Raw genomic sequence first — 25,937 nt, 5'->3', positions numbered from 1 at the left:
CCTCGCGCTCCTCCTCCTGCTCCTCCGCGGCGCGCGCGCCCTCGCCTCCCGCTGCGCCTCCTGCCTCAAGCCGCCGCGCCGCGCCCGCAACCCCGCCCTCGCCGGCGATGGGGCGCCCCTCGCCCCCTCGCCGCCCGCCGCCGGGGGCGCCTGGTACCGGGCCGCCCTCGCCTGCTGCGCCTACGCCCTGCTGGCGCAGCTCGCCGCGCTGAGCTACGAGGTCGCGGCCGCCGCGCCGCCCGCCGAGGCCGAGCCGCTGCTGCTGCCGGCCGTGCAGGCGCTGGCCTGGGCGGCCCTGCTGGCGCTCGCGCTGCGGGCGCGCGCCGGCAGGTTCCCGGCGCTCGTGCGGGTCTGGTGGGTGCTCGCCTTCGCGCTCTCCCTCGCCATCGCCTTCGACGACTCCAGGCGCCTCATGGGCGCCGACGACCACGATGCGGACTACGCGCACATGGTCGCCAACTTCGCGTCGCTGCCGGCCCTCGGCTTCCTCTGCTTGGTTGGTGTGATGGGTTCCAGCGGTGTCGACTTGGAGTTTAGTGACGACGACACCGGTGTCCATGAGCCCCTGTTGCTCGGCGGGCAGCGGAGAGGCGCCGAGGAGGAGCCCGGCTGCCTGCGGGTGACTCCCTACGGCGATGCCGGGATCCTCAGCCTCGCAACACTCTCATGGCTCAGTCCTTTGCTCTCGGTTGGGGCCAAGAGGCCGCTCGAGCTGGCTGACATACCCCTGCTGGCTCACAAGGACCGTGCCAAGTTCTGCTACAAGGCCATGAGCAGTCACTATGAGCGCCAACGGCTGGAGTGCCCTGACAAGGAGCCATCGCTGGCATGGGCAATACTCAAGTCCTTCTGGCGGGAGGCGGCCATCAACGGCGCCTTCGCCGCGGTGAACACCGTCGTGTCCTATGTCGGCCCCTACCTGATCAGCTACTTTGTGGACTACCTCAGTGGCAAAATTGCTTTCCCCCATGAAGGTTACATCCTCGCCTCCGTATTTTTCGTATCAAAGTTGATTGAGACGCTCACTGCTCGCCAGTGGTACCTGGGCGTGGACGTCATGGGGATCCATGTCAAGTCCGGGCTGACGGCCATGGTGTACCGGAAGGGCCTCAGGCTGTCGAATGCCTCAAAGCAGAGCCACACGAGCGGTGAGATTGTGAATTACATGGCGGTTGATGTGCAGCGGGTGGGGGACTATGCATGGTACTTTCATGACATATGGATGCTTCCACTGCAGATCATCCTTGCGCTCGCCATCCTGTACAAGAATGTCGGGATCGCCACGGTTTCGACATTGATAGCCACCGCGCTGTCAATTGCTGCCTCGGTTCCTGTGGCCAAGCTGCAGGAACACTACCAAGATAAGCTAATGGCAGCAAAGGATGAGCGAATGCGCAAGACTGCAGAGTGCTTGAAGAGTATGAGAATTCTCAAGCTGCAGGCATGGGAGGACCGGTACAGGATAATGCTTGAAGAGATGAGGAACGTTGAATGCAGGTGGCTCAAGTGGGCTTTGTACTCCCAGGCCGCAGTTACGTTTGTTTTCTGGAGCTCGCCAATCTTTGTCTCAGTCATAACTTTCGGCACTTGTATATTGCTTGGTGGCGAGCTCACTGCCGGAGGTGTTCTCTCTGCTTTAGCAACTTTTAGGATCCTTCAAGAGCCTCTGAGGAATTTCCCTGATCTCATCTCCATGATAGCTCAGACGAGGGTGTCCTTGGACAGGTTGTCACACTTTTTGCGGCAAGAAGAGTTGCCGGATGATGCAACAATAAGTGTTCCACAGGGTAGCACAGACAAGGCAATCGATATCAAGGATGGCAGTTTCTCTTGGAACCCGTCTTGCTCAACCCCTACACTATCTCATATACAACTTAGTGTGGTGAGAGGCATGAGAGTAGCAGTCTGTGGTGTGATTGGCTCTGGCAAATCAAGTCTATTGTCCTCTATACTTGGGGAGATACCCAGACTGTCTGGCCAAGTAAGTACATGCGTAAAAAAAGAGTTCATGCTAACTTGAGTGACCGTCTAATTACATTTTCCTTCTGCTCCTTATTCAGGTTAGGGTCAGTGGTACAGCAGCATATGTTTCACAGACTGCCTGGATACAGTCTGGAAATATTGAGGAGAACGTTCTTTTCGGCACTCCAATGGACAGACCGCGCTATAAGAGAGTACTTGAGGCTTGCTCCCTGAAGAAGGATCTTCAGTTGCTCCAGTATGGTGATCAGACCATCATCGGTGACAGAGGCATCAATTTGAGTGGAGGCCAGAAACAGAGAGTGCAGCTTGCGAGAGCACTGTACCAGGATGCTGATATTTATTTGCTTGATGACCCCTTCAGTGCTGTTGATGCTCATACTGGAAGTGATCTATTTAAGGTCTGTATAGTTGTTGCCTTATTCTAGTTCTTTCTTGAAGGTGCTTCTGTTTCGTAACATGTCAGCTTTTGTGTTGCAGGACTATATATTGGGGGCACTAGCTAGTAAAACAGTAATTTATGTAACTCATCAAGTCGAGTTCCTACCAGCTGCTGACTTGATATTGGTAATAACATTTTTCTCACAATCTAAGCACTAGTACATTTAGTGGCTAATGTACATAGATATGCTGTTTCAAATTTCTAACAGCCTATTAAGTTGTTCAATTCGACATATTGTTTATCCATGTTTCTTAATGAGAATAAAACAGCAGATTCTGCATGAAAGTTTCGCTATCTTCTATGTACAATACTTCTGATAGGATAATGGGCCCTTGATCACTCATTTGTGCTTTCTTTTTATCATGGCATAGGTTCTTAAGGATGGTCATATCACCCAAGCTGGAAAATATGATGATCTTCTCCAAGCTGGAACCGATTTCAATGCTCTGGTTTCTGCTCACAATGAAGCTATCGAAACCATGGATTTCGGCGAAGATTCTGATGGAGATATTGCTCCTTCTGTTCCTAACAAAAGATTGACACCAAGTGTTAGCAATATCGATAACCTGAAAAATAAAGTATCTGAAAATGGTAAGTCATCTAATACACGTGGAATTAAGGACAAGAAAAAGAGTGAAGAACGTAAGAAGAAGCGTACTGTTCAGGAAGAGGAGAGGGAGCGAGGAAGAGTTAGCTTAAATGTTTATTTGACATACATGGGGGAAGCCTACAAAGGTTCACTTATACCACTCATTGTCTTGGCACAAACCCTGTTCCAAGTTCTTCAGATTGCCAGTAACTGGTGGATGGCATGGGCAAACCCACAAACAGAAGGAGATGCACCTAAGACAAGTAGTGTGGTCCTTCTTGTTGTTTATATGTGCCTTGCTTTCGGGAGTTCATTGTTTGTGTTTGTGAGAAGCCTTCTTGTAGCTACATTTGGTTTAGCAGCTGCTCAGAAACTATTTATAAAAATGCTAAGGTGTGTGTTTCGAGCGCCAATGTCATTCTTCGATACTACACCATCTGGACGGATTCTGAATCGAGTAAGTTTAGATCATGCTCTTGCTCCTAAATTGTGTTTTTCACTCTCGCGTGTGCCTTCTCTATTTTGCACATCCTAATCTTCTTCAATCATACTTCATATCAGGTTTCTGTAGATCAAAGTGTTGTGGACCTTGATATAGCATTCAGGCTAGGGGGATTTGCCTCAACAACAATTCAACTCCTTGGAATTGTTGCTGTCATGAGTAAAGTCACATGGCAAGTTCTGTTTCTTATAGTCCCTATGGCTATGGCATGCATGTGGATGCAGGTAAATTGCTAAACTTTCAGGTTTCTTTTAGTGTTGACATTAACCTGGGATACTTAATTTTTTCAATGGAGATCGTAATGCAAGTAAAGTAGATAGCAAGGGTAGGTACACCTAAATGAATCAATAAAAGAACTATGCGCGCATAAATTTGGCCACCTCTGTTAGTTAACTAGCCAATTAACCAGAAAACAGATGCATATGTTCAGCATGAAAGTATTGAAACTTGTGAAGTAAGCTCATTCTTAAAGCATGAGCTTTCAAGATAGCTTGATGATTTATGTACCAAAGACTTTTAAAGATCTTTATCATCACACAATAGTTAATGAATGTCCTTGCTACCATGAACTTGCAGAGATATTACATTGCTTCATCAAGGGAGCTGACTAGGATCTTGAGTGTTCAGAAGTCTCCAGTGATCCATTTGTTTAGCGAGTCAATCGCTGGTGCTGCTACTATCAGAGGATTTGGTAAGGAAAAAAGATTCATGAAAAGAAATCTTTACCTCCTTGATTGTTTTGCTCGGCCTTTGTTTTCCAGCCTTGCAGCTATTGAATGGCTCTGCCTGCGAATGGAATTGCTCTCGACTTTTGTGTTTGCTTTCTGCATGGCAATACTCGTGAGCTTTCCTCCTGGAACAATTGAACCAAGTATGTCTTATCTGCTATCTCACAGGCCGTTCTGTTACATTTTATGATCTTGCTTTACCCAATAGATCACTTGTTAGGTGCACTAGAAAACTTGCATATCTTTTTCAATAAAATATGGCGATGTGCTTCTCAATCTAAACAAGCTTTCCAATTGATAGGTATGGCTGGGCTTGCTGTCACATATGGACTCAACCTAAATGCTCGGATGTCAAGGTGGATATTGAGCTTCTGTAAATTAGAGAACAGAATCATCTCTGTTGAGCGTATTTATCAGTACTGCAAGATTCCTAGTGAAGCACCACTGATTATTGAGAATTGTCGTCCCCCGGCCTCATGGCCTGAGAATGGAAACATTCAATTGATTGATCTCAAGGTAAACTTAGTCCGTAGCCATTTATTTGTGACTATCCATTTGCTCTTCGTTATACATAATCACCAGAAGTATATACTCTGTTTTTTCTTCTTCTAAGCTAAAAATACTTCAGTTTTATTTACGGCATCTTATTGTGCTTTTGCTAAATATCATAGGTCCGCTACAAGGACGACCTTCCCTTCGTTCTACCTGGAGTCAGTTGTATTTTTCCTGGCGGGAAAAAGATTGGGATTGTAGGGAGAACTGGAAGTGGTAAATCTACTCTCATTCAGGCTCTTTTCCGTCTAATTGAACCCACAGGAGGGAAAATTATCATTGACGACATCGATGTTTCTGCGATTGGCCTTCACGATCTGCGGTCACGGTTGAGCATCATCCCTCAGGACCCTACATTGTTCGAGGGTACTATCAGAATGAATCTTGACCCTCTTGAAGAGCGTTCTGATCAAGAAATTTGGGAGGTACGCCATGGTCGCTTTTATGCTATCCTCATGTTAAATGTGCCATGATCTTTATGGAAGAGAACTCTTTGTTTCAGGCACTAGAGAAGTGCCAGCTAGGAGAGGTCATTCGTTCGAAGGAAGAAAAACTGGACAGTCCAGGTTTGTTCTAATTTTGAATATTCAAACACTTCTTCAAAGAGTGAGCATGACACTTGGTAAAGCATGACACCTCGTAAACAAAATTATATTTTCCTGGATATTTGTGGTGCCATTGCAGTACTGGAGAATGGGGATAACTGGAGTGTGGGACAGCGCCAGCTTATTGCATTGGGTAGGGCGCTGCTTAAGCAGGCAAGAATTTTGGTGCTTGATGAGGCGACGGCATCAGTTGACACAGCTACAGATAATCTTATCCAGAAGATTATTCGCAGCGAATTCAGGGATTGCACTGTCTGTACAATTGCACACAGGATCCCAACGGTCATCGACAGTGACCTAGTCATGGTGCTTAGCGACGGTACATGCTCCTTCACACGATTAACCAAGTCATCTTTCCAGCCGTAGCTAGACCATTACATGTTTTGTTTCTTACTGATCGTATGTTGAATTATCTGAGTAACGCTCCTAACCAAACAGTGTTCTTTGTCACGCCCGAAAACTTGGGAGCAACAAACAGCGGTTACGGTGAATTCACCTGGTCTTGTTTATTTTTCAGGTAAAATAGCGGAGTTCGACACACCCCAGAGGCTTGTGGAGGACAAGTCCTCCATGTTCATGCAGCTAGTATCCGAGTACTCCACCAGGGCGAGCTGTATATAGAGAGAGGCTTATTAGCTTAAATCCCCCACCGAGAATAGAGGCTGGGAGGTAAGGTAGCCGGATCTGCCAGTCTACTCACACCATACAAGTAAGTAGCAACACCAGACAGGAGGATAGGAGGGGTATATGAACGGAAAGAAGCGCCGGGCGCGTTCCCTGACCTGAATGGCCATGGATTCTTCTTCGAGGGAACGCGGCAGGCGATCGAACACCACGGGAGGAGTTGGCGGCATTAACCGAAGCTCTGATGCTTTTGTATGTATTACACTCTGTACTGCTTCTCCCCTTGCATCATGGGAAAACGAACACAAATAACGTGGGTAATAAAGGGGGAAATTTTGCTTTCCTTTTTGGCGTCAGATTCGAGTGCTTGTTATCTATCAAAACTGTTCTGATATATGTATGCAAGGTAGTCAGAATCATGATCCTGGATCGGATCACAGCTCTTCGTTGTCATGGAGCTCCGTTGGTAGGAACGCAAACCGTAGGATCTTAACTACTCCCTCTATTTACAAATATATAAGATGTTTTGGATATTTCAATATGAAACAAACACACTAAAATGTAATGTATCTATATACATCTGATTTCTCTACTCCTATAAAAGACTCTTGGTGATGATGGTGTGTCTATCATTCGTCATTTCTGATCATCAGATCTGCATCTAATGACTGTATCTTGAAACCAACGACATCCCTCCCCACCTCATCAAAACAGTAACAAAAAATATATTTTGAGTGAAAACACAATACAAGTATATTTTTAGTGACATACCAAAACTAGAGTGTTTCTCTTTCAAGTTTGTGAACATGTATTATTCTAGTACTTTGGATCTGTTGCAACACACGGACAGTCGGACACATTGCTAGTTTAGAAAAAATTAGAAAATCTTATTTATGAACAGAGTGGGTAATAGATTCCACTATCATAGGAGTTGGTTTAGATCATGAAGTTGTAGAATTGTATGATAAAATTGCGATTCCGACAACCTGTATGTAGGTTCTGGTTTAGTTCTTCAGTGGACGATATCATCCCTTCCCTCAAAAAGAAAAAAGTACACCATCACTTCCTCAGGAGAACTAATTGGGGAAATGCAAAATGGTTCTGGTTGAGATCATCAGTGGACGATATCAGTAATACTCACTTCCTCGGATAAACTAGTTGGGGAAATGCAAAATGCTGGGACGTAGTAGAAACTAGACAGCCAGAGCGGCACTTTTTCTTTTTTTGTGTAGGCACAACACTGCAATTGTGATCTAGAAATACCCAGCACTACCAAGTCCTCTTGCAAAGCTTTATCAATACATCAACCGTACCAACCAACATTCTCACCACATACAATGTACATGAATAAGCAACAGGGATAGACCGCAAAGGCGACGCGGCCTAGCACCGCTCATCACCATCCCAGTTGTTTTTCTCCTTCGGTCCGGTCGGGCCTTCCTCCTCGTACAGCTCCGCAGGAAGACTGTCGAATATGGCCTCCGCCGTGAACCGGAGGAAGAACGGCAGGAAGCTAAGCACCGTGTCCACCTCTGACCGTGAGTTGTACGTCACGGTCGGGCCCCACTCCCTCATGTACTGCAGCCAGCACGGTTCCGCCACGGCGTCCCCCAGGTACTCCGCGGAGATGATCTTGTACCTCGTGCTAGAATCGATTGACAGGTTGCTCCGTGCGACGTCATTTCTTAAGCCGACGCCGAGGTTTTCAGAGCCCTGCAGGTAGCAGCCAGGGTGCGCATAGCTTGCGTGCCCATTCCTTGATGAGTACACGATCGCCTTGTTTCCTGAGATGAACTCCAGATCGCAAGCATCCACCCATCCGCCCCCGCTGTGCTCTGAGTAGTAGACAGACGAGAGCTCTCCAGAGAAGTTACTTATGCGGAGGGTGAAATGCTCCCAGTCTCCCGTATGCCTGCCAACCTTCTGCAGAGCAAAGCTTGCAAGTCCAACCTTTATCGTCGCTGGCCCATTGAACGGGCAGAACACCCACATGGCAATGTCGGTGAAGGTCCCTCCATGAGCCGGTTTAACATGAGCATAGAGCTCGGCACTCTTCAAATTACCTACTTTGACAAACTCACGCGTATCATCATCGGGGAGGTCAATCCAGTACTCACCATCATTTGTCCCACCAGCAGGCAGGTTTGAGCCCCCAGCAAGTATTGGATCTCCCATTTTCATATCTTTCTTGTTCAGTGTAGCACCATTCTCGAAGAACCAAGAAACCGATGACGGCAAGTATTTCTCTTGTGGGTGGAAGAAAACAGTTGGGCCATAGTGCTTGATTAGTGCATGAATCTGCTCTAGATCAGGCATGGCTCTCAAATTCGGGTCACAGTTCTTCAAGCAGGGAATGCCTGATTCCTGACTGTTAACTGAATTTGTTTCACAGAAGAATGTACCAACAGGTATACCTCGTCCTGCTGTCCCTCGGTGGCAAGGCCTCGTCTTCCAAACTTGGCATGTACGTTCCACATTAACGACTGACCTAAAGTTTTCACATGGGTCCGTGAGGTCTTGTCGCACACACCGGACCGCCTCCAGTGAGGGCTTCTTTGGTCCTCTAGTAACCACATAGCCAAGGGCTTCATAACCCTCAGGGGGTGATGGCAACCAGAAGCAACCGCATTCACTATTGTCATCTTCATACACGCCAGCATTAGTCCAAACGAGGGTGTAATCTAATGGTTTCTCAAGAGCGGGCCTGCTATTGATTAACTGGCAGCTAGCCGCTTCCCTTGCAACAACAAGGGAACCCTGTAAAAGCCGGTCATTTTGTTGGGCATAGTGGCCAAGGCAGTGGAAACCATCAGGAACCTCTTCTGGCTCATAGAACGTAGCTCCAGAGTAGCTCCATATATTCCGGAATTGGGTAATATTTGCAATATCAAGTTCTCCTATGCAAATCACGCCCTTTGCGAAGTCCCGTCCTGTAAAGTAGTTGCCAGACAAAGTTACTACAAGGTCCAAGTGTTCAGCAAAGCAAATATATTTGGCAAAGCAAACAACAATCAGTTTGAAAAACAAATACATTGTTTTGCACATGCAATTATTCGCTCTATACTAAAGAAAGATGAAGGAAATTGCAACTCCGACACAACAAAAAATAAAAAGTAACGAGTCCGGGTGGCCTGTACAAACTTAAACTTACAGATTTCGCTTCTTGAATGAGCCAGCTAAAGTTCTCATGATATATGGTCACAAATTACTCTTGCCCCACAAAGAATACCTTTGAGGCTACGATCGCCACCTTCTAAAATGATATGCCTTCCAAGTAAAGCACGGTGATCCTATCTAAGCCACTTCAAGCGCAAGTAACAAGAGGTACCCACTACGACAAGCTATGTACAAGAAATTCCCTTGAGGGAATCCATCTTTTTATAGATTTATTAATCACTGTGTTCATTCAATAATATATACCGGGAAGTGGAATCTGCATAGCATAGTAGGACAGAATTATAAACTAATCAGGATAAATTGTATTGTTATCACCGTATGAAACTCCCCTTTTGGAAAGAAATAAACAACAGAACAGTCAATGATGATAATAATTGAACAAGAAAGTACTTAGTAATCAACAAATTAAGTAGGGACTCATACAAGCGAGTACTACTTTCAATCATGAAGCTGCATCAGGCCAATCATCAATCAATGGTCATAAGAAAACGATCCACGAACTGATTCAAGAACTGATAAGAGAGGAGAAGGCGTCAGAAACCTTGCGGCCATGCGGGCAAGGGCGCCGGCAGCTGGAACGGCTCCGGCAGCCGGACCGCGGCTTCTCCCCCGGCGCCGAACAGGTCGCCGCAGCAGAAGCAGCCCCACCCGCCCATCGCCGACGGACTCCTGCCTTTTCCCCTCTCAGCTCCTCTCCCCGTACTATTATAGGTCAGCCGGCCGCTGGATCCGGACTCCCGAACTCCGGTCAAAGGGGAGCGGCTCGGCCATTAGATAGCTGGGACAAATCGCCGGCCCGGCGGGGTTGATGGCGACACCGGGGAGGGCTCGGATCCAGTCAGGCTCGGACTGGGCGGCGGCTTTTGTTATCAGGAGAATAGAAAACACAAAGGTCGTCGCTTTCGGCGTTGGAAAATCAGAACATGTTTTGGGCTTGCCGTGCACGCACGCACCTGGTTTTGCGCCGGGGCGATTTGGACACCCGGGAGGCGGTAATCCAGCGCAACCCGCGTACATTTCAAGAAGGGTTTAAACAAACTGGACGAAATTCAAACAAAATCGACCGATTTCATTCAAGCTCAGATATAATTTATATAAAACAAACGATATTTCGATCGTTTAACTAAAACAATAAAAAATTACCTAAAACGTACCACCTCACATGCGCAGCCGCCTTGTCCTGCCGCACTGTCATCGCCGTATGTGTCGTCGTCGTCGATGTCGTCCCTCCAGCAGCTAAAGGGCGTCGGAGGGCCACAACAACCTTGTTCGGCGGCTGCCTGCCGCTCACAGAGGAGCCGGTCCGCCTCCTGTTGCATGGTCCGGAAGGCCGCCTTGGTCACTGCCGATGGCGGCAGCCTTGCCCCTGCCGACGTTGGCAGAGGAGTCGCTAAGCGACCATTCCTCGTCGATCTTGGCGAGCTTGCCGTCAAGGCGGCGACCATCGTCTCTGGGTGGTGACGGAGCGGTCGAGCGCCCACGTGGCGGCGAGGTTTCGGACCCATTACAGCGCCACGATGCTCTTAGCAAACGCGGAGCGGCGACCAACATTGCGTCGGTCGTACCGCGCCTGCTGTATCGCCCCTCGCTCCTCCTCGGATACGACGGCCCTCGAGCGCAAGGCACCGCCGCAACCATTGATACGTCTCCAATGTATCTATAATTTTTGATTGGTACATGCTATTATAGTATCAATCTTGGATGTTTTATATAGATTTACAAGCAACTTTATATAATTTTTTGGGACCAACCTACTTAGTGCCTAGTGATAGTCCAAATGCCACGAAACTTTTTGGAGATTTTTTTCTGTCAATAAGAGACCCGGGAAGTTTCTGGAGCCCACGAGAAGATGGAAGAGTGGCCCACTAGGCACCAGGGCGCACCACAGGCCCCTGACGCGCCCTGGTGGGTAGTGGGGCCTACGAAATTCCGTTGACCTAACTCCACCTCCATGAATACTCTAAAATCAGGAAACCTACCGAGGAGTCCACGAAATACTTTTTTCGCCGCCGCAAGCCTCTGTTCTCGAGAGATCCCATCCGGGGCCCTTTCCGGCACTCTGTCGTAGGGGAAACGATCACATAGGGGTTCTTCATCATCCTTGCTGCCCTCCGATGATGCGTGAGTAGTTTGCTACAGACCTGCAGGTCCATAGTTAGTAGCTAGATGGCTTCTTTTCTCTTTTTGATTCTCAATACAATGTTTTCCTTATTGTTCTTGGAGATCTATTTGATGTAATGACTTTTTGCGGTGTGTTTGTTGAGATCCGATGAATTGTGAGTTTATGACCAGATCTATCCATGAATGTTATTTAAGTTTTCTCTAAACTCTTTTATGCATGATTAATATAGTCTCGTATTTTTTCTCCAATTTATTGGTTTGGTTTGGCCAACTAGATTGGTGACCACTCTAGCTTGCGTGTCCGCATTCGTGCCCGTGCACCAGTGCGCCACTCCGCGTATGGGAGGCACATGCATACCCTACTTGTGAACGACACTGTCGAGGGCATCACCAACGACCCCATACAGTCCTACCTCAGGCCCTACTTCGTGGAGACATGAGACATGACCCCTGGTCCACAAGGGCAACCTCTTCCTCGTGCGTGGCATCGAGTTCAAAGGTCATGGCAGTCAACCTAGCAGACCATGAGTATTGCACTACCGCGTCCTCGTGTTTGACTCCAAGGTCTTCTGCAACGGCGAGCTAATCCAGAGGGAGGACGATGAGAGCCTCATCAACGTTGGGTTTGAAAATGTTGTGGGGTATGCGGAAACAAATTTCCGTAGATCAGTGAGTTAGCTGGTCGAGCTGCCGCTCAGGCACCCGCAACTCTTCAATTCGATCAGTGTCAACCTCCCAAGGCATCGCAATGTATGGCCCTTCGATCATGTCCAAGATGACAGGAGAGAACAAGACCCAAGTTTTTTTTTATTTCAGGGCCGTTTAAGGGTCGGGTGACTGAATTTAGAATTTTGGCCAGTCAATTTTAATTTGCCATTAATTCCGTATCAGACGGAGAGAGAAACATTCATGTACAATGAAAAATGCATGACCTAAATTCTCTGACTACCGGTCTTTTTGCAGCAGCCAAACTCAAGTCTTTGCTCACAAAAACGAAGGTGAGCCCACGGAAATAGTACATGGGCTACATATCGGCTAATCTGATAGCGATGGATCATAGAAATAAAAAAATCGCAAGACTAATTATCTTGTGAAAAACAATGCATGGATGATAGAAATTGAAGCAACAAATCATAGAGATAGGTGGTGGTAGTAGACGGAAGATTTACGGAGAAGAAAGAATTTAAGGCAACATGATGGAAGTAGGTTTTCTAGAGAAGGAAGAATTTTAAGAAGCCTACTATCCTTCCTGAAGAAAGAAAACAAAATAACAGATGGACAGAAGGCTTTCTAGAGAAAAAAGAATCTAAGACAACCTACAACTCTTTCTGAAGAAAGAAACAAAGCAAAATAACAGATAAACTCAAGTATTCGACCCATTACAACCACAACACATTAGACCACCAGACACTTGGGCTTGGTATGAAACATAACAGAAACTTACTAGATACCCTGTAAGGCAAAATACAAAAGGCAAAAACAAAGTTTCTATGGAAGAATAACTTAGTGGCATCGTATCACCCTTTAAGAAGAAAGAAAATGAAATAAGAACTGCAACAAAGATGATACTCCCTTCATTTTTATATACAAGTCCACTATGAAATATACATTTTGCATCTATACAAGGCCACCAACAGTAATCGATGCAAAGTTAATAATATTTTCTCATACTAACAACCTATTTAATACTTGCATGCATGCAGTCATAATGACAGTTAGCTACTTTCTCCACTCAGTTTCTTTGCATACATGCGGAGTATTAATGATCCCAGTAAACAAGAAGAAAAGTTGACTTGTAAAGCAGACATTAAATTTTACATTGGTACCTGTAATCTGAGTTTGTGGCCTTGTATACAAAAATGGAGGGAGTAATGAAGTTTTGTAAGGAAGAATGAATTAGTAGCATTGGTATTACTCTTTACGAAAAATAAAATGAAATATCACTCCTTGCACAACTTTGCACTGAAATTACACTTTTTTAATATGCAAAGAATAATCATATAATAGCGCAATTTTTGTGCTCCGGTATATACAAAAAAATAAAAAATGTTGTTTTAAATTAATATTTTAAAATAATAATGACAAAATTTTCACACAACATACAAATAAATTTTGATTTTTTTATAATATGTAAGAATAAGCATATAATAGAGAAATTTTGGCCAAAAAAACTTTTCTAAGAAGAAATGAATTAGTGACATTGGTATAACCCTTAAAGAAGAAAGAAAATGAAATAATAAAATTAATTTTTTGATGGAAGTATGAATTAGTGGCATTGATCACTTGGATTACACTTTTGGTAATCTGCAAAGAATAAAGATATAATATTGCCATTTTTGCACTCTAGTATAAGTTACACACACATTGTATATTACTTCTGTGAATACATTTACACTCACATAACATCCCAAAAATATCCATTAAGAAACAATAAAAATCGACTAAAGAAGAAAAAGTAAAACACATAAAATAGAAGGGAAAAAAAGCCAGTCAGCGGGTAACGGGCTTCACCACAATAAGAAAACTGACTGACCCTCGAATGAAGAAGTCTCGAAAACAACACAAGGGGAAGAAAATACAACACAAATCTTGATAAAGGAATCAATGGTCAGAAAAAATCGACCTACCCAAACTTAACAAGCAACTTACATATGGCTAAAGTGTTTTATTTCAAAGGATAAGTAGGAGATTGTACATGGGGCAAAAGATGAAAAGGGGAAAGGAAAAACAATCGGGCCACTTTTTCGCAATCTCTATGAGCACATATCTTCTATATCTAAATAGCTAGTCACCTCTAACTATTTTAGAGCATACCCAACTATGCCACCTCTTTACCCAATAAGCTTTAGACATTAATTGCATGCATACATCAATGCATGTGTCCCTCATACTCATTATCTTCTCTCATAAACTTCTGTGGGTTTTTTCTCGAACTCCCTAACGGTAACCGAGTCCAGATAAGATATGATCAAACATATTTATTATATTATCAATTCAAATATTTATTTTCATACAATCCAAGCTCATGAAAATATATCGCAGCCGATTCTGGTGGCAACACGCGGGGTGTCATGTTGTTATCTCTATGAGCAGCACCTCCGTGAGAATGAGCAAAGATAAAGCTTGACACCCAAAAAAATAAGAAATATTACTAATTTACTATCGACTGTTATGGTAATAAGTAGTGAGTGACCTATTGATCCTCATTATGGGACACTAGAATGGAATAAAATCGTGTCAAATATATTCGCCAAATAGAGAGATACATAACAAGAGTCTAATTTGTTAAATCGTGAACACTTCTGAGTAAATACTAGTTGCACAGTTTCTGAGTAAATACTCTTCCATGCTTTACTTGAGAGCATCATCGCTTCCAAATTCCAACAGGTCTTGAGGTAGCAAACAAGCTCTTTGGGTGTGTTGCTTTTCTCAACACTAGCAACAGACTATGTTAATTAATCCTGTAAATTCACTTGATCATTCGGGCGCAGTACGTGCTTAATCTCCTTGATTCCGCATCAACTTGTGCCTCGTCCTCAGCAAAATTCTGATCAGAGACCATGGCATCAGAAATATAGTTCAGCATAGGATGCTGCTTGAGAACTTGGTTACTACCAGAACTCAACAACGTCCCTAACCATCTGTTGTCAGCTTATGGATAACATGGGTAAAGACAGACAGAAAAGAACCATACAATATCTTGGAGCTTAAGCACAACCGACTTTTCTACGTTGATGCTTCTTCCAGAAAATCAGTTGATGCTACAAAAACATACGTGTGTCAAGAGTGTATGATGGTGCACACCAAACGCTAGATGAGGTAACTGAGCTAGTTACCTGCATATTCATCGAGAAGATCTTCTCCCTTGCGAGCTCCCAATTCCTTTCCATGGAACAACGGGGTGCTCCTAGGGATAGTCCAGGTACCGGATTCCCGATCACTTACTGAAGTTTCTGCCCTATCACCTGATCCTGCACTGCTGCTGCAGCCACCCGGTATAAAATGCTGAATCCAGGGGTTTCCAGGCAGGCGCCGTTTGGGCCGCACTTGAGCACAAGCATTGCTCCTCCTCTTAAATTCGACTTTCCTCCACACTCCACCTTGGAGAACCTTGAACCCATCGGTACCCGGATCTTTCTTTTTGGCATCGTGACCGTGCTTGTGGAGTTGATCATTTTTTAGAGGAGAAGGGCTCGAAGGCCCTGGCCCCACTGCATTGATCAGTGGAACCAAGTGCTTGTACAGTTGATCGCGGACGAAAGAAGCTTCTAGGGACCTTATATAACTTGCATGCCTCTCATCCGTCCAGCCCGCCGACATCAAGTCCGTAATCCGGTTACCTTGTGAAAGAAAGAACAATCACCTGCCAATCATAGCGACGGAAACACGGATCCAGTGACCACTTACAAAAAACAAAATGAGAAAGTAGAGCAGGTGGCGGGTTAGATGTTACCTGGGCAATGCCGACGGCCGCCTTGACCGGTGGATCCCGATATGCTTGACCGGTGAAAACAGAAGGAACCGATGAATGAATGGATCCAACCTAAGTGGATAGAAATAGTAGCAGTGCAACACAAGGAAGCAGGCAGAGGATGAATGAATGAGCCACACACACGTATGCGATGCTATTTCTGCAGATATTAAGGGAGGGGAGTGAGGGCAAAAGCGACGCCAACCTAAGTGTCTGGGCCTTTTCCGGCATGGCGGGAAAATATCTCGCGGGCGGGCGCGTGCACAGATATTTCGTTGGCGCGATCCATGGAGTGCCCCGGCCAGGTACGCGATCCTAAAAGTTCTGCTAGGTGTAGTTTTTGTGATTGTAACGAAACTATCAGGCACTCTTTCTAGATTGTCCACTGGCTAAGATTCTTTGGCGTTCGATTCATATTGCTTTTAATATTACTCCACCTACCTCTATCAATATATTATTTGGAACATGGCTTGATGGGGTGAACTTGGATGTAGCAAGACACATTCGTGTTGGCGTGTGTGCCTTGTTATGGGCAGTATGGAACTGCAGAAATGATTTGGTTTTTAACAGAGTAACGAACTTTCATTTTTTGCAGGTTATCTTCAGGGCCACATCATTGATCCGTATGTGGTCTGTACTCACTCCGATGGAGGCCAGGGGGCGTTTGGTTACTGCGTCTACCCGATGGGAGATGGTAGCTCGGGTTATTTTCAACCGGTTTGGATGGCGGTCATGTAATAGGATAGGCATGTAGTGCTCCTATTTTATTTGCCAGCCGGTTGTGGCTTCATGATTAGGCTCGTTTGAGCAGCTTGTTTTCTTTTCGACCTTTCAGATATTGGAGACTTTGTGACTCATTTTATTTTTTAATAATATGAGCCGTATGCATCTTTCTGATGCAGAGGCTGGGGTAATACCCCTTTTCTAAAAAAACGAACGAATTCCATTAAGCATGCTGGACGTCAGCGCGCGGTTGCTGGACGGCATGTCATGGCGACCTGTTTGCTTGCTGGTGAGCAGGCGCCTCCTGGTCTGGCGCGACGAGCGAGCACCAAGTGAAGTCGGACTCCGGGGGGCCGCAGCAGGGCGACGGCCGCCATGCCCGCGCAGTTGCTGTTGCTGAGCAGGGAGAGGCGGTCGGTGATGCCGGCGAGCAGCGTGACGGTGTCACCGAGGCGTCGATCGGTCGTACCGCCGACCCGAGGAAGTCGAAGCCACTGAGATGGCCGGCCGGCGCCAACGCCGTGACGGACCTGAAGGCCATATTTTCCGTCGGTCGCCACCGGCGTGTGCCTCTGCCATTCTTTTCGCACACGAACACGTCACCGTGTACCCTCGACGCCGGGGGTGATGCACCGCAGCTCACGTCGAAGGAGACCCGCCGGAAGCGCGGTATGCAAGACAATCCGGCGGGCGCTTTTGTAGACCCGAAACCCCACACGCCCGGGAGGGACCCAGTCAGGGCGCGCGGCGGCTATGGGCTGCCCTAGGTCGGCCTGACCGCCCCTAGGGCCTCGAGGTTCGCCGCCCTGCAACAAGAAGAACGAACGAAGAATGAGGAAGAAGAAGAACAAGGGAGAGAGATAAAGATAAAGGTAAAAGATGATAGATTGATTTGTTCGATTGTGTGTTGTTCAATCGGCCGTCACCTCTTGTCTATATAAGAGGCGGATGGACTTCCCGTACAAGAAAAGGACTTGCCTTGCCGTCCAAATCATCAAAATCTAACCAAATTCGGACTTCTCACGACCTCCGGCCCGGATGTCCGGCTCTAGGCCCGGATGATCCGGCCAAGCCCAGATTTCTGACAGCAGTCCACTAATCGGGCTGTAACTTTTGCATACGAACTCGGATTAAGATGATTGTTATATGAAAATCAACCGCCTCGACGAGACGCACAACTTTGCTGTTGAACACTTTTTGATCCGAGGTCATCTTGAGGGAGTTTCGGATTGTTTTCTAACATCCGCAGCAGAAAACTTGTCCGGACGTCCGGACAATTGCCCGGACTGTCCGGCCTTTACCCGGATCATTCGGGAGTTGACCCAGATCATCCGGCTTCAGCGCCAACCTTCTGGAATCTTAGTGCTCCAATTACCCGGATGATCCGGACCCTGGCCCGGATGATCCGGCCAACATTGGTGCAGCGCACGGTTTTGCCTATAACTTTTGCATACGACCTCGGATGGGGACGATCTTTATATCAAAATCGTCCGTTTCGACGAGACAAAGAACTTTGCAGTTGTAATTTTTTCCATCATAGGTCATCTTAATTAGGTTCCATGCCATTCTCTAATCTGATGTCAACACGAGTATCTCCGAAATTGACATATCTTTTGCACTTGAGCTCCGTTTTGATCCATCTTCACATTTACGTTGATTATCTTGAAGAGAGCCATCAAATGGTGACTCTCAATAATAAGTTTGAATTAATCTTGACATAGCTTCAAGCTACTCTTTTTAACCGTGCCACTTTTGAGCGTCAACACATGCCCCCCTGTTTTTCGGCAAAGCGAGTGTGCCGAAAAATAACATGCACCGTGTTAGTTCTAAGGACGATGTCAACACTTCATCGGCCATTTATATGCTTAGGGCGATAATTATATATCGGCCATTATTTATTTTTTGAATCCTTGATGCAAGCTTGGGCGAAACCTTCTCAACTTCATTAACAACTCGATGATAAAGTTTCATAGATATGTATCTCAAGGTCATCCTCCGAACCATATTGTTCACCCTTTTGTTAGGACTTTGCAGATAATCATCAATAAACTTTCTCCAATCCTCACTTTTACCTGCATAAAAACAATATTAGTGGCCGAAGCGGTGGACTTCGGTTCGGCCTTACCTATGTTGACGAGACTAAGTATCGGCTATTGATAGAAATGCAACACACCATGATTAACATAGTAGCCGGATACTTGCTGTGCCAACTCTTTTGAATTGTCATGTCTAGAAATATGAACAATTTTATAGCAACCCAAGGTAAATTTTGCATCTAGACATGCCTCAAGATAAACTATAAGTGATTCGTCAAAACATTGATAACCCTTGGATATTTGTTGCACTACTCATAACGAATCACTGAAAGCCTCAATATGTATAGCCATATAGCATGTAAAAGATTCAATCAGAATAACAATGTATATTCGGCTTTGATTAATTGTGCAAAAAATATTCTAAGTGGCATGAGGCTTCATAAAATTGCACCATAAGGAGATATATAAACAACACCAACACCTTGGCCATTATGAATTCAACCATCGAAACATAATCTCCATAGTACTAGAGAGACAAGGCTAATATCACTTAACATGTCCCTTGTCTCGGTTCCAATTGAACTAAGGACGATGTTAGAATTTCACACCGGCCATGATCGGATAGTTTCTTAGGACGATAGCTAAGTATCGGCCATTATCATGAGGTCCATGTAGAATTCATCCAATAAAGCATGTATAGCCGAAATAAACAAAATAAAATAGCAATAAAATATTTCGGCCCCTTTGTCTTAGCAACAAAAATGTAACTAACCAAATGTATAGTAATTTGGTAATACTCTGTCATGATATAGAAAATTATGTTGCATCCATGGATCAAAGTAAGTCCATGGAGGGTAACGGATCATACCTGTGGATGAATTCCATGGCAAAGGCATCAATGGCATTGTTGAAGAAAATGGATGTTGTGCTAACCGAAGATTTTGATGTTGTGATGCACACCTTCGGCTTAATTGTTTGTTGCTTCCATCCTTCACTTTCTTCACTTTCATTGTACTTGTTGCAATTGAAGCATGCACATCGTTTTTGTTATGATTGATCCTCTTGGGAACCCATGCCATGTTCCTCTTTCTCAGCTCTTGTGCACTAAGATTTTGTAATTCCTTCTTTTGCCAATACGATAAGCCGAGTGAGCATCTCGGCTGTGATTCTGTTTTGACCAATGGCAATTCTTTCTTGGCCTTGTGCACTCTCAACTTCTTTTCGTCAGATTTGGCACTTTGACTGTCAATAATTGGTTGCTCCATCTCATTGCCTTTAGTAGCCAATGTCAAAACTTTCATTGGCTCTTTTTCATATGAGATCAAATCTGAAGTAACACTCTTACGACCATCTCTTTTAACGCGGTAAACTTGTTTGACCACCTCTTTCTTCTTCCTTGAGCTCGGGACCGATTCATTATGATTGAAACAATCTTTAACATGTGATTGTTCAGATGTTGATCTTCTTGGAGCTGCATAATATTGGTGAGATGGTCTAAAATAAGATGGAGAATGTGCCCTTGTATCATACCTGTCCCATGACGAATATGTATCTATATGAGCATAGGGAGGCATCCACGGCATTGACATTGGCGGCGCAAAATAAGGATATGAATATGTTGCATTAAAATTATCACTTTGCCAATACCAATCCTCATATTTGTGCCTTGGGGGTGATCTTGGTTTCTTTGCATGATTTGGCCGATAAGCATTCTTCTCTTCACTCTTCTTTTGATATTTATCCAATAATTCAGCGAAGGTGATTTTTGATCTCTTATACTTGCGCTTATTTCGGCCTTTGTTTTCTTTTGGTTTGCTGTCATTGATCATTGGATTTGCTTGCTGGCCCCCAGTCCTTGGCGTCTCTATTGTAGCTTCGATGGAATTCTCGCCCTCAAGATTATGTTCGTTATGCTCTCAACAACTTCTTTACTTGAAAGCTTGATCCGATCACCTGCAGCTTTTACATTCTCTTTAAATGGATTGGCTTGAAGCAGCCGATGCAAAAACTTTTTGCCATCGGGACCAATCGGAATAGCTGGTCATCTCTTGGTGTTTCAACAAACTTCAATTGTCCTTTTTCAATGGCCGATTTGACTATTTGACGAAACATGTTGCAATCCTCAAAATTATGCTAAGACGAATCATGCAACTTACAATACATTCGTCCTTGGATTGATGGCTTAACATGGTGATCAAGAATTGTAATGTAACTATTTTTCAGCAACAAATCAAATATTTGATCACACATGCTTGAATTGAAGGTATACTTCTTGTTTTCTAGCCGATCTTGCTGTTTGAACGGCTTTGGAGATAAGCAAACGAATGGTTCAGATTTGTAATCTCCCCATTCGGCTATGGATTGTGTTTTCCACTCTATCTCCGATGTCTTTGGATAAGATATTATATTAACATCGGTTTTCTCAAATAGAATTTAACCTTGGCTTTAAATTTCTGAAACAAAGATATTTAGAACATACACGTCTCAGTTGAGACCAAGTGCAAGCCAAGTACGAAATAAGCAAAGCTACCCAACTAGATATGAACTTTGGATAAAGCAACGGGGAAAGCTTTGGCTGTAACAATAAGTCAATATCGGTCTTTATACATGGCGTAATGGGTTGACCGATATGTTCCATAACAATTTTATTGCTAACAAGTAAATTACCCTTCTTCATTGGTCTTTCAAAATTACTTATGAGAATTTTTCTAATAGATGCATCAACAATAAAGTTCTGACCAAATTTGAAAATAGGTAAATTACTTGCTAAACATACCTCTTCAAATATGTTGGGAGAGCATGATGATCGCATGTGGTGAATAATATTGTGCTTTGCTTCTGGATGGCTTCCCAACACCATGTCACAATTTTCTTCTTGATTTCGTGCATCATAAATTTGAAGATCTTTGTCAACCGAACTCTGTTCGGCTACTTGCTCTTGTCCTTGAAGCTTGTCAATTTCTATGGCACGAAACTCATAGGGCAGGAAGTATGTTCCATTAACTTCAGAAAAATCAAGCATGACTGTCTTGCTATGCTTTCCATGCCCTTTCTCAATAATGCTTGCTTCTTTGAATTTGATGGACTCAGAATATATACTACTTGATTCGGCTTTTCAGTAACCGAATTTTCTTTGTTACTTGAATTAATAACTTTATCCTTTTGAATTTGCAAGGCTTCTCGCTCTTGTCTAATTTTAGCCCACATCTCAGTTTGGCGAGCTTTAAACTTTTTCATCTCAATTTCCAACCACTCGTCATGAGATTGCCCCCAATACTTTGAGACTCTTTCGGCAATAAGGTGCCGAAACTTTGCAATTGTTTAGGTGGTACACTGGATGATACAGCACTGGGTGACTGCATCATTTGCACAACTCTAGCTTTTACTGCAGCAAAATCATGAGGCTTCCCGCCTTCTATTAGTTCCTGTCGAATGGAGTTGCACAAATCCCAAGAGAATGTAAGCTTGTTCTCAACCACCCAGTCTGGATATGGTTGCCCCCCAATGCTTTTAGACTCTTTCGGCAATGAGATATTATCGAAATTCTGTAATTGTGTAGGGGGTACATGATATGCCACAGTAGTAGGTGAAGGCATTTGTGCTCCTGCAGAAGTTTCACTTATTCGGCCATGACCATGAAGATGCGGAGCCGAATTGTGGACATCAACAGTAGCATATAATGCCAAAAAATTAGTAGCATTAGGTATAGCATATGATGTTTGAGGGTAATTGGCCAAATAACTAGTAGTAACATGGCCAATTCCCCTATCCACCGGCACGTTTGGATTAACGTACTACAAGTTATTTGCCGATGAATAAAAACTTGAAACACTTTGTTGCATACCATTGGAAGTTCCTACATAGGGTGTCTCAACTTTATTAACCGAACTCATCATGTTATTCATCGGCATATAAATTTGTGGGGTTGCCGATGCATGGGAGTTGGGATACATATCTTGCATGTTGCTAAAATTATATGAAGTAGAATCATGGATATTTTGTTGCATCGGCCCTTGCACATAATTAGATGCATGATTGATAAAGCTAGGGCTAGCCGATACATTATGCTCATTAGATGATCTAGCAACAACATATGCATTATTTGCATCTACATATGTGAATTGGGTATTTATATTACCTTTGTAGATTGCAAACCCTAGATGACGATCTCTTCGTAGAAAGAACGGGCCGGAGACCGTTCAAAGCTTCTTCCCCAGCGGAGTCGTCAAAAAGTGTGTTCGCACACGAACACGTCACCGTGTACCCTCGACGCCGGGGGTGATGCACCGCAGCTCACGTCGAAGGAGACCCGCCGAAAGCGCGGTACGCAAGACAATCCGGCGGGCGCTTTTGTAGACCCGAAACCCTACGCGCCCGGGAGGGACCCCGTCAGGGCGCGCAGCGGCTATGGGCTGCCCTAGGTCGGCCTGACCGCCCCTAGGGCCTCGAGGTTTTCCGCCCTGCAACAAGAAGAATGAACGAAGAACGAGGAAGAAGAATAACAAGGGAGAGAGATAAAGATAAAGGTAAAAGATGATAAATTGATTTGTTCGATTGTGTGTTGTTCAATCGGCCGTCACCTCTTGTCTATATAAGAGGCGGATGAACTTTCCGTACAAGAAAAGGACTTGCCTTGCCGTCCAAATCATCAAAATCTAACCAAATTCGGACTTCTCACGACCTCCGGCCCGGATGTCCGGCTCTAGGCCCGGATGATCCGGCCAAGCCCAGATTTTTGACAGCAGTCCACTAATCAGGCTGTAACTTTTGCATACGAACTCGGATTAAGATGATTGTTATATGAAAATCAACCGCCTCGACGAGACGCACAACTTTGCTGTTGAACACTTTTTGATCTGAGGTCATCTCGAGGGAGTTTTGGGCTGTCTTCTAACATCTGCAGCAGAAAAACTTGTCCGGACGTCCGGACGATTGCCCGGACTGTCCGGCCTTTACCCGGATCATCCGGGAGTTGACCCAGATCATCCGGCTTCAGCTCCAACCTTCTGGAATTTTAGTGCTTCAATTACCCGGATGATCCGGACCCTGGCCCGGATGATCCGGCCAACATTGGTGCAGCGCACGGTTTTGCCTATAACTTTTGCATACGACCTCGGATGGGGACGATCTTTATATCAAAATCGTCCGTTTCGATGAGACGAAGAACTTTGCAGTTGTAGCGTTTTCCATTAAAGGTCATCTTAATTAGGTTCCATGCCATTCTCTAATCTGATGTCAACACGAGTATCTCCGAAATTGGCATATCTTTTGCACTTGAGCTCCGTTTTGATCCATCTTCACATTTACATTGATTATCTTGAAGAGAGCCATCAAATGGTGACTTTCAATAATAAGTTTGAATTAATCTTGACATAGCTTCAAGCTACTTTTTTTAACCGTGCCACTTTTGAGCGTCAACACATTCTACGTGGAGTGACCTGTGTGCGCGGAAGCCGTTGCAAGGGCCACACCGCCGTCGCCGCCGTTGGGGAAAGGTTTGACCTTTCCAGGTGAGCACGGAAGGCAAATGCTAGTACCACAAGTTTGGCTCCTCGCACATACATGCACTCTCAAATGAGAAGCGTACGGCTCAATATCAAATATCAAGTACGTCATGCGAACCAACCTGTGGTTCGATTGTTAGAGGGACTGTGGTATCTCCGGCCCACCAGTGTTCAAGTCTTGGCGTTCGCATTTATTCCTAGATTATTTCAGAATTTTCGACGATGCGCATTCAGTGGGAGGAGACGTTCCTGTCGACGACGAGGTGCCTACGGTGACTTCGTAAATTTCAAGATGATATGCCGGCTTAGTCTGAGGTGCTCATAGAGATAGGGTATGCGTGTATGCGTTCATAGGGGTGAGTGTATGCGCGTGCATATTAGCGCTTGCGCCTGTACTGTATTAAAAAAATATCAAATACGTCATGATGACATTAAAAAAACCACATATTTTACAAACATATCCGTGTCAGACTTAAGAAATGTTTATGCAATGTAACAAAAGTGTTTGGGTAATTTAAACATATTTCACGCCATTAAAAAAATATTCGTGACATTTAAAAAAAGATGCTCAAGCATTTCAAATCTTTTTTAAACAAATAAGTGCAAAATTTGCAGACAATTTACAAAGATTGTGATTATTTATAATTGCAGGAATAAGTCTAAAATAGTGGAATTTTCGTAAAAAAATTCTAAGAAAGAAAGAATTAGTGGCATTGGTCGTAGAAATTGAAAAACAAACTTGCAAGACTAATTTTCTTGTAAAAAACAATGCATGGATCATTGAAACTGAATTAACAAAACGTAGAGAAAGGTGCTGCTAGTACACGGAAGATTTCTAGAGAAGAAATCTTTTGAGGCAACCTGATGGATAGAAGGTTTTCTAGAGAAGGAAGAATTTTAGGTAGCCTACTAGCCTTCCTGAAGAAAGAAACAAAACAAAATAACGCATGGACAGAAGGCTTTGTAGAGAAGAGAGAATCTAAGGCACACTACTACCCTTCCCGAAGAAAGAAACAAAACAAATAAGATAGACCTAAGCACTTGCCCTTTGTAATCACAAAACAGAAGACCACCATATACTTCGGCTTAGTACGAAACATAACAGAAACATACCCGATACCTTGTAAGACACAAGACAAAAACAAAAATAAATAGGTAAAGAAAAACAAAAAAATAAAAAGTTTTATAAGATAGAATGAATCGGAAATTGCTTTTGGAGGCCGAGCTCCATGGAGGCCTCCAAACGCAAAATTCAAATTTCTTGAAAATTCGTATTTTTACATTTCGAAAAATTCTGAAAAAAATACAGAGGTAGATGAAGGCATATTACACAAGTGTGTAAATTTTCAGGGCACAATATGTTGAAATGAGGGCGGTGTAAAAAAAAATCTGAGGCTTTTTAACACATGATACTATTCATCCAACTAGACCATGAATTTGTCTTTTTTGTACAGGTCGCATTTCAACAGATTTCATCCTGAAATTTTACACACATATGCCTCACATCATTGTTTACTTGTACAAATTTTTTCAGATTATTTTGAAATAGAAATTTTGAATTTTTGATTTTTTCAAAATATAGGCCTCCATGGAGGCCGAGAGCCAAAATGCCATTCTCAGAATGAATTAATGACATTGTTATTATCCTTTAAGAAGAAAGAAAATAAAACAAAAACTAAAATAAAATCAAAATAGTAAAGTTTTCTTAGAAAGAATGAATTAGTGGTATTGATATTACCCTTACAAAACTTTACGCCGAAATTGCACTTTTTATAATACACATAGAATAAGCATATAATATCGCAATTTTCAAGGAAAACATTAGGGGGAACCGGCTTACGCTGAGACCCCAGCCGGCTTAACGCATCAGCAGCTTCATTTTT

The 25,937-nt window shown here is 44.2% G+C and overlaps 3 protein-coding genes across 4 annotated transcripts; 1 reads left to right on the top strand and 2 right to left on the bottom strand.

Moving 5' to 3' along the window:
• Window positions 1–295: 295 nt before the first annotated feature.
• LOC119292016 (ABC transporter C family member 13-like) lies at window positions 296–6,378 on the top strand. Of its 2 annotated transcripts, XM_037570842.1 has the most exons (12): window positions 987–1,148; window positions 1,238–1,981; window positions 2,061–2,381; window positions 2,461–2,547; window positions 2,794–3,468; window positions 3,573–3,737; window positions 4,090–4,384; window positions 4,543–4,757; window positions 4,913–5,218; window positions 5,296–5,359; window positions 5,478–5,717; window positions 5,916–6,378. In XM_037570842.1, the coding sequence occupies exons 1-12, from the start codon at window positions 1,122–1,124 to the stop codon at window positions 6,017–6,019; spliced, it is 3,243 nt and encodes a 1,080-aa protein (XP_037426739.1). In that variant the 5' UTR covers window positions 987–1,121; the 3' UTR covers window positions 6,020–6,378. The 2 variants fall into 2 exon arrangements, with proteins under 2 accessions (XP_037426738.1, XP_037426739.1); XM_037570841.1 differs by having other exon boundaries at window positions 296–1,981.
• Window positions 6,379–7,209: 831 nt separating this feature from the next.
• On the bottom strand, window positions 7,210–10,103 carry LOC119292015. Its single transcript, XM_037570840.1, has 2 exons — window positions 9,741–10,103; window positions 7,210–8,952 (listed from the first exon to the last, which is right to left on the bottom strand). Exons 1-2 carry the CDS (start codon window positions 9,853–9,855, stop codon window positions 7,406–7,408), a joined length of 1,662 nt encoding a protein of 553 aa, XP_037426737.1. The 5' UTR covers window positions 9,856–10,103; the 3' UTR covers window positions 7,210–7,405.
• Window positions 10,104–14,789: 4,686 nt separating this feature from the next.
• LOC119292962 (cold-regulated protein 27-like) lies at window positions 14,790–15,658 on the bottom strand. Its single transcript, XM_037571594.1, has 3 exons — window positions 15,551–15,658; window positions 15,164–15,478; window positions 14,790–14,888 (listed from the first exon to the last, which is right to left on the bottom strand). Exons 1-3 carry the CDS (start codon window positions 15,638–15,640, stop codon window positions 14,790–14,792), a joined length of 504 nt encoding a protein of 167 aa, XP_037427491.1. The 5' UTR covers window positions 15,641–15,658.
• Window positions 15,659–25,937: the final 10,279 nt, after the last annotated feature.

Source organism: Triticum dicoccoides, chromosome 4B, assembly GCF_002162155.2.
Source record: "Triticum dicoccoides isolate Atlit2015 ecotype Zavitan chromosome 4B, WEW_v2.0, whole genome shotgun sequence".
NCBI classification, from domain to species: Eukaryota; Viridiplantae; Streptophyta; class Magnoliopsida; order Poales; family Poaceae; genus Triticum; species Triticum dicoccoides.
This window is presented reverse-complemented; position numbering and strand designations above follow the sequence as displayed.

Excerpts from the sequence above, each read along its gene's own strand:
- LOC119292016 (XM_037570841.1), top strand. The coding sequence starts at position 413 with ATGGGCGCCGACGACCACGATGCGGACTACGCGCACATGGTCGCCAAC. Across the intron at positions 1,982-2,060 it reads TACCCAGACTGTCTGGCCAA|GTTAGGGTCAGTGGTACAGC; the intron begins GTAAGTACATGC and ends CTCCTTATTCAG. Across the intron at positions 3,738-4,089 it reads TGGCATGCATGTGGATGCAG|AGATATTACATTGCTTCATC; the intron begins GTAAATTGCTAA and ends ATGAACTTGCAG.
- LOC119292962 (XM_037571594.1), bottom strand. The coding sequence starts at position 15,640 with ATGTCGGCGGGCTGGACGGATGAGAGGCATGCAAGTTATATAAGGTCC. Across the intron at positions 15,479-15,550 it reads ATCAACTGTACAAGCACTTG|CACGGTCACGATGCCAAAAA; the intron begins GTTCCACTGATC and ends CAACTCCACAAG. Across the intron at positions 14,889-15,163 it reads GAGAAGATCTTCTCGATGAA|GATGCCATGGTCTCTGATCA; the intron begins TATGCAGGTAAC and ends AACTATATTTCT.
- LOC119292015 (XM_037570840.1), bottom strand. The coding sequence starts at position 9,855 with ATGGGCGGGTGGGGCTGCTTCTGCTGCGGCGACCTGTTCGGCGCCGGG. Across the intron at positions 8,953-9,740 it reads CTTGCCCGCATGGCCGCAAG|GACGGGACTTCGCAAAGGGC; the intron begins GTTTCTGACGCC and ends ACTACTTTACAG.